This window comes from Cyprinodon variegatus, unplaced genomic scaffold, assembly GCF_000732505.1.
Source record: "Cyprinodon variegatus isolate N-32 unplaced genomic scaffold, C_variegatus-1.0 Scaffold1154, whole genome shotgun sequence".
In the NCBI taxonomy this organism is placed as follows: domain Eukaryota; kingdom Metazoa; phylum Chordata; class Actinopteri; order Cyprinodontiformes; family Cyprinodontidae; genus Cyprinodon; species Cyprinodon variegatus.
This window is the reverse complement of record NW_015151607.1, coordinates 29,311-37,102: the sequence shown is the minus strand read 5'-3', so window position 1 is coordinate 37,102 and position 7,792 is coordinate 29,311. Positions and strand designations below refer to the sequence as shown.

General features: G+C 37.1%; 1 protein-coding gene across 1 annotated transcript in view; it reads right to left on the bottom strand.

The window, feature by feature from the left end:
• The window catches only part of LOC107101792 (collagen alpha-1(XV) chain-like), a 39,589-nt gene that overhangs the window by 15,440 nt on the left and 16,357 nt on the right, over positions 1–7,792 (bottom strand). Inside the window, exons 15-26 of the mRNA XM_015400843.1 lie at positions 5,532–5,585; positions 5,307–5,342; positions 5,051–5,188; positions 4,837–4,896; positions 4,717–4,752; positions 3,617–3,658; positions 3,271–3,333; positions 2,266–2,301; positions 2,002–2,085; positions 1,598–1,663; positions 1,285–1,320; positions 984–1,046 (exon numbers count right to left, since the gene is read on the bottom strand). Of these exons, the coding sequence (XP_015256329.1) occupies positions 984–1,046; positions 1,285–1,320; positions 1,598–1,663; positions 2,002–2,085; positions 2,266–2,301; positions 3,271–3,333; positions 3,617–3,658; positions 4,717–4,752; positions 4,837–4,896; positions 5,051–5,188; positions 5,307–5,342; positions 5,532–5,585 (714 nt within the window). The remainder of the gene's footprint in view (positions 1–983; positions 1,047–1,284; positions 1,321–1,597; positions 1,664–2,001; positions 2,086–2,265; positions 2,302–3,270; positions 3,334–3,616; positions 3,659–4,716; positions 4,753–4,836; positions 4,897–5,050; positions 5,189–5,306; positions 5,343–5,531; positions 5,586–7,792) is intronic.

Sequence of the window (7,792 nt, the reverse complement as noted above, 5' to 3'; positions counted from 1 at the left end):
TTACATGCATCTCTTCTCTAACACACCTGAATCGAAAAGGCTCAATCCCCTCATTTAGCCCAGCAGAGGCACGGTAGCAAGCCACTCATTTGATTCAGATGTGTTAAAAATGGGGCGCATCATAAGGACTGGACTTGAGCACCCCTGTTCTAGAGAAATTACTAGAATAGAGCCAGCCTTCTTTATCAGCTCATTGAGCTTCTTACGTCACTTGCGCTGATGCTGTTAACCCAGCAGATGATGGCGGGAGAGATCACACTCTCCACAGTAGACTCATAGAAGATATACAGCATCTTTCTGCATACACTGAAGGACCCATGCTTTCTTAATTAAGAAGTAAAGTCTGATTTATTGATGATTTCAGATGCACTGTTGGTCAATTTGGTTGTGCAGGTGAACATCAAGGTATTTTTTCACCTCCACCACCACTTCTTCTCTGACTATATTAATATGATTTAACTTCTTCTGAAATGTACAATCATTTCCCTTGTTTGCTTCATATTCAGGATCAGAAGATTATTTTAATGACATGCAGCAAAGTGGTTCACTAGCTCCCCGTACCGCTTGTCTTCCATCTCTGATGAGCCTTATGATTGCACACATCTAAGTGTTTTCACAAAATACTCCACAAATGGATCAGAATTTCTTTTTTTTTCTGGTGTTGGATTCTGTGCAACTGGAAGGATTTTTCCCTTTTTGGACATTTGTTATATGTAACCATAGAAACCATAGTAGGATGGTTTTCACTCCTGGGAACAGCTTATTAACATCTCTAGAGCTGATCTGATACTTCAACTACACAACTTTATTTCTGTACATCTCTTGTTTGATTTCTTTGTATGTGTGGATTGCATGAGTTGTTACCAACGACTGATGAAAATGTCATATCAATAGACCCTCCAGAAATATTTCTACTGAGAAAAACGGTGTCGTGTTCAATACTTATTTTACCCACTATGTGTCTTTCCTCCTTTAGATCTCACCTTCTGACCTGGGTCTCCCTGAATACCTTGAGGGCCTTTGTCTCCTTTTGGTCCTCTAGGGCCCTGTGGAGGTTAATATTAGATAGGTTAGGAAGAGTCATTGTGAAACTGCATTTTTTTTTTAGGTCAGTAGTAAAACAAAATATCTGTATAACATAAAAGAACAAAGAAAATAGATATCCTTACTAAATATTTAGATTACTGAGAAGGGAAAATATAATTTTTTTCTCTTAATAGTAATATAAATAGCATGTGAACCCTAATATGTCTATAGTACAGTGGTCTGGTAAAAAGTTCTTACTGGAAATCCAGCTTTGCCTGGTAAACCCTCAGGGCCCTGAAACATATCAGCAAACACACAAACAAAGACCTTAAACTTAGCAAGTAACCACCCTCTGCTATCTATCTATTCTGACAAAGCAATACACACTACATACCAATAAGCTAAACAGAAACAGCAGCACAGTAGTTATACTTGTGTTGTTCCAAAGACATCTTGTTAATTATTTCAGGGCTTGTTGCTACTGCAGAACATGCAGTGCCTCCTGATGTTGCAACATTTCAAACTGCATAATCATTATCTTTTTTATATCTCTTGCTAAAAAAACACCCACCATGGGCCCTGGGGGTCCTCTGATTTGTGTGAAGTTTAATATCCCATCTGTAGTATTCAGCAGCAGCTGCAGACAGAATACATTTTGACTTAGTGTTAGAATGTTTAAAGAACAGGAGCAGCAATCTTTGCAGCAATGACTTCACCAACAAAAGAGTCAACTTAATATTTTATTTAGCCATACATTTTACCTTTGGTTTTAATGCTATTTATCTAACTGTGAAATTCAACAAAAATCCTATTAACATATCTGATTTACTATCTCTGACCCTTTCCTCTGATTCCTTCTTCGCAATGTCTCTTAATGTTTTGAAACATTGAGTTTAAAACTTGAAATTTAACACAACATTTCCTATAAATAAATCACACAAAAAACCAAACATGATGTTTTCTGTGCACCCATACATCTTGCAGATTAACAACAGGTCCAGGAGGTCCAGGAGGCCCAGGTGGTCCCGTGATACTGCGTCCATCCAAACCCTGATCGCCCTGTTGTATATAAATACAAGTGTTTATTTTTATTTTATAAACAGGATCTGTGGGCAAACAGGACTGTGAGGCAAATTTTTAAATTCCAACAAATACAATTTTTTTTAATTAAAAATCTATTAAGAAAAAAGGACCAATGGTGTATTGCAGGACAGATGACATTATGCTTTGTCTTTCTACCTTTGGTCCAGGACTGCCTTTATCTCCTTTGGGCCCCTGTTTAAAAGGAGAATAGCAAAATACTTTAGTAAAACAAACATCCCACACAGATTTTTTATTTTTTTTTGCATCCCCATGATGATATAATCTGTAGGTAACATAACTGCAAAGCTTTGTTTTAAAACGATTCATGCAGACTTGTTGGTAGCCCCCTAAAGATGTGTACACGATATAATAAACCAATTTTTTTCTGAAGCAGAATTACAAAAAATACAGATGTTTATTGAGCATGTTCGTTCATGAAGAAAATCTCACTAAGAAAAATAAAATCTCATAAAATATCCTACTGGTACAACAGTTAGATCTTTCCTTGTCAATTCCTCCTTTAATCTTTGCACAATCTAGTTAGATTGTTTTGGGTTGTGTCTTATTTTATTTTGTCCTTGCCTTAATCCGTAGTTCTTCTATACTATATATGAAAAAGGACTTAGAGAGGTTGTAGAAGAAACTTGATTTTGTATCTAGTAAAACATTTCTGTGTTGATCAGCCTGTATGTTTTTTTAGACTTCAAAATATTGTCATTAAGTAGAAGACAAAGGCGACAATACTCTGAAATGTAAACAAGTCTCCAGCACAGATGTATTGAGTTGCTGTTCACATATTCTTTATGTTATCCACACCAAACTGCTAAAAGCTCAGTATTTCCAACCAAATGACATGGTTCTAAATCTAAAGGTCTAAAGTCTCACCACAGTTAAGAAAGCTCCACATGTTTACATTTCATATTGTTTGGGGGGGGTTCCTTTGCATGCTTTTTAGCTGCCAAACATCGATGACACCTAAAATTTGTTATGGAGAATTTTATGGGACTTCTACCCATATGTAACTTGGCTGTTAGCATTCTCACTGCAGATATGTACTGTAGTTTATTGTATACTGTGCATTGTTAAAGTAAACCCATTACAAATCTGAAGCATCACCACGTTTGATCAGCCATACAACTCTATCATACTGTTGATGCTTACTCTAGCGCCTGGTAATCCCGCCAGGCCCTGAAGACCAATTGGTCCTGGTTCCCCCTGTTCACCCTGTAAAAAAAAGACAGCTCAGTCACTTATTCTACAGGCGACATCCAGCAGACATTATATAGCTATATCATTTCATAATTGCAAATGATACTAGTATTGCTTTACATAGCTTTTTTCCAGCTTGCAAACAACTTAGTGGAACAATTACGGAAATATTTATTTAGAAAAACCTATCTGAAACTCATCAAACAGAAGTGATGAGATTTGAAATTGATGAAAAGTGTTTAAGAGCTGGAACTGTTAGGAAAAAAATACGAACAATTTCTGAAAAGAATGGCCTCACCTTGATAGAACGTCCATCAGCTCCGGGGGGTCCATCCAAACCCTTAAGGGAACACAAGAAAGGATCTTCAACTGTAAACAGTGAAGCAAGCAGCACATCCATATGCTGGCTGCTTAAGAGCATGTTTCATATGCAACACATTAAACACAATAATTATTTATGTAATGAACAAATAAAGTGTCTTACAAAAGAATTCATACTGTACCCCTGGAAATACTAGATAAGAAAAAGTGGCACATAGTTGTTTACGAGAAAAAAAGTGATATGTGGCTTATTACTTTCACTTAAACAAGGTTTAATATTGTATTCAAGTATTTTTTTCCTCTCACATCCCTAAATTAAACTCAATGCTGCCAATTACCGTGAGACAACCAAAGTTATAATATATATTCAGAAGTTCTATAAACGTTTTTTGAGATTTGTACGAGAACATCAAGAAATAAAAAAAAACAAAAAACATAATGACTATCAAGGAATACAGCAGAAAGTTCAGGGATAAATTGAGATTGTGGAGAGATTAAAAGCTTATGAAAATGTCCAATGCTGGCCAATTGACACACTTATAAAGTCATATTTTAAAACAGGTGATAAGAGTATAGGAGAACTGAAAACCCCCTTAAGCATGGCTGTCCATGTACACTGGAAGGGGAAGCAGGGAGAGGGTTAGTTAGAGAAGCAACTGGAAGTCTCATTACAATCCTGGAAGAGCTGCAGAGATCCACAGCTTAGTTCAAGTAGGAGACTCTGCCAATAGAACTGCTATTAGTTGCTGCCTTTATTAGCCATTTTTAAAAAGATTACAGTCCCTGAGGGGGACAGAAAGAACCTGAGATGGAAGTATAACGGCTTTACCCATTTGAAAAACATAAAAACTAATTCTGCTCAATCCTCAGAACCAGTATCAGTCTGAGGAAAGGCTTTATTTTCAGCAGTAGAGAATCAATCCTTTTGTCACCTCTTCCCAGTTGTGCTCCTCTTTGCTTTGCTCAGTCATATCAAATACATTTTTTTTATTGAAGTAAGTGGTGCCAGCATGATAGAAGTAAAAAATAAAGCGCTATCAAAAGTTCTGGAAAGCTTTGTCACTATTGGTAGATTACCGGTGGTCCAGGTGGCCCTGGTACGCCAGGGGGGCCCTTAAAAACACAAAACAGAAAAAAAATTATTCCACAATAGTAGTGTATACAGCACATGTAAACAGACAGATAATTAAAACTGACCTGTGGTCCTCTTACTCCCGTCCTTATTAACAAGTCATTCTTTCCTGATCCTTCAATATCCTTTGAAAAAATTTATATAGAAATCAGTCTGGTGTAAAAACTTTAATAATTTTTTTTGCAGGAAATCAATAAAATATCTGGTTCTCTTTGTGATCTGAACTTGTAACCATTGTTTTCCGTTTTTTTTTCTTTTAAAGTAGGAATTTATGTTTACCTCTCCAATGGCAGTGGTTCCTGGAGGGCCAGGTGGCCCAGGGGGTCCTGCTGGACCTGCTGGGCCTCTCCTTCCTGGTCGACCAGTGAACCCTCGGGGCCCTGGAGGCCCTGGGGGGCCTACATCTCCACTTTCACCCTTAGGAGGCAAAGACATGTAGAACATGAAGGTCGTCTGATTTAAGTAATTTATTCATTTGGGGGAATAAATATAGTCTGTACTTTCCCCACAACAGCTTGTATAGTCAGTCAATTACCTTTGGTCCAGTTGGTCCAGGCATCCCTTGGTCACCCTGAAGGTGCAAAAATACATAATGGAAAACACCCAAAAACATTCCTTTTTGGTGACTATCAGCTCTCCTCCAGAGCATCTTAACTTGTCAAACTTTCAGACATTATTGGTAATGGCTAAGAATGGCCAGAGAACAGTTGATATAAATCTTTATTGTCTGTTGATTTCAATTTTAAATTTGTAATCATACCTTCTCTCCAACGGCTCCAGCTGGACCAGGAAAGCCATTTTCCCCTACAGGTCCCTTCATGGACAAACATCGAGAGTAACCAATCAAATGTCTATGAAGTAGTGATAAGAAAGGCTAGCATGTTAACAAAGCCTCTGTTAATTCCTCAGGCGCTCTATCTGGGATTAAAACCAGTTCTTGCAGAGCATAGAGGAATTATATAGAAAGAATAATGCTAATCAGTTAATTAGGAAAAAATCATCCATTCCAATGTTGTAAAGGACCACATGCAAATCTAAACTACTTATTGTTATTTTGTGCACGATAGTGGCAGTAATAGCACCTTAAATGCATGGATGATTTAATTCCTCTGTCACTGGTTTCTCATTATTTCTCCTCACAACTAAAATAATGAGAACTGAGTGAATTCTTTTAAAATAAGCCATTCAAATCCAAAGTACAACAATGTAGCTCGACCATTTAAAGCAACACCTAAACTGCACATGCAACGAGTGACATGCACATCTTTAATGGTCCCATTGACATCCTGATAAATATGTTTTTGATGCATCTGCCCTGTTCCGAATACTTTGTAGGGAATGTGTTGTTAATCAAAACTAAAAACATTTTTGATTAGGAAATTAATACATCTGCTTCGCTGTCTAACAACAGCTTTTGGCTTTGTTAGCTTTTGTGCTTAAGGGAAGCTTAAACTGCTGTAAAGATCACCTTACTCTTTCAGTGACGGATTGGACCATTTAAAGTGATATAAAAGGCAGCCTGCACTTAGCCTCAAAATATAATTTAATATATCTCAAATTAAGCTAATATCTAAGTCAAAACTTACACATTGTTGCTATAAAGCAGCATGACAGTGTAGGAAAGACTTTTGGAGTCTAATGGCACTGTCATACCTGGACGATTTAGTCAGCGTATCCCAAAAATGCTGGCATATGAATGAGTAAGTAATACGTTATGGGTCAGTTTAGTATAAGTTATGAGCACGCTGAAGCATGCTGGCACACGTTGACTTACGGCAAGTACGTCAAAAAATTTTGCTCAAAATTTGTTAACGTATGCCAGCATATGCTCATACGTCAGCCATAAGTTAAAGAAGTTATGTCATCGTTGACACATGTTAATTGTAAAACATGCTCTAACACAGAATCTTCTATTTCACTAGAACCAAGCCTGATTGGCTGTTGACTTTGGTGCCTGTTTTTTGTATCAACAAATGTCTGAGTGGATGCATGTTCAGCCATCAAAAACGGAATTCAGCATAGGAAGATTTTTGTAAAGACAATGACTGACGACAATGTTAAATCATTATCGTCCCACATTTGAGGCAGTGGTCTTGAAGGGCAAATATCATCACATAATAGAGCCAGAAAAGATCCTCTTGACACACTGAAACCAATTAATAACAGCCAGTTCCTGAATTAGGAGTGGGAAACAAGAACAGTGCTGGAACAGCAAAAATCTAGTTAAGAACTTTATAACACTGTACTGAAACCTTGAAGGATATGAGGAAACATAACATCTGCAGAAAACATGTAGTTTTGTAAATCTTGAATGATCCCCACTATATCTTCAGCTATGTTAAGTTTTAAAAGCAAGGGCCTTTCCTGCATAATACTGGGAAACTCAAAGGACTGGGACTACAACACTATGCAGCCTTAATAATTATACTGATCGTAAGGCTACTTGGAAAAAAAAACTAGGTTTGATACATAGAATGAAGACAGGGCTCTTGATCAATTCAAGAAAATCATGCGTTAGTGGTTTGCCTGGGTTGTCAAAAGAATCAGGTCAGGTAATGACTTAAATGAGTGCTAAGTTCCGTCCTTTCATTTCTACAAACTCTTCCTGGAAATATAATACAAATATAGTAGGCTATACATCTAGTTATATTGAATATCTAGATTGTCAAAGATGGAATAAAGTCAGTGAGTTTCAGGCAAGTTTATTGTTGAATTCTTAAGTACCAAGTGAAAAACATTGAGTTCTAGCCACTGAAGTGACTGTGGATGTTGATGTTTCTGTTGGTGTTTGTTAGTTGCACATATGCACGAATGCAGCTTTTTGTGTTAATGTATGTCTGAGTCCTCTCTCAGGTCAAGAACACATCGTCAGGCATTTTTCAGGCTAAAGAAGTTAACAGCAGCTTATGTATCAATATTAAGACTCCACTTTCAACCACTACCTCTGTAGCATTAGCTTAAAATGACATATGACACAAGCCAAATGAACTCCAGATTGATTAAATAGAGATAAATTATACT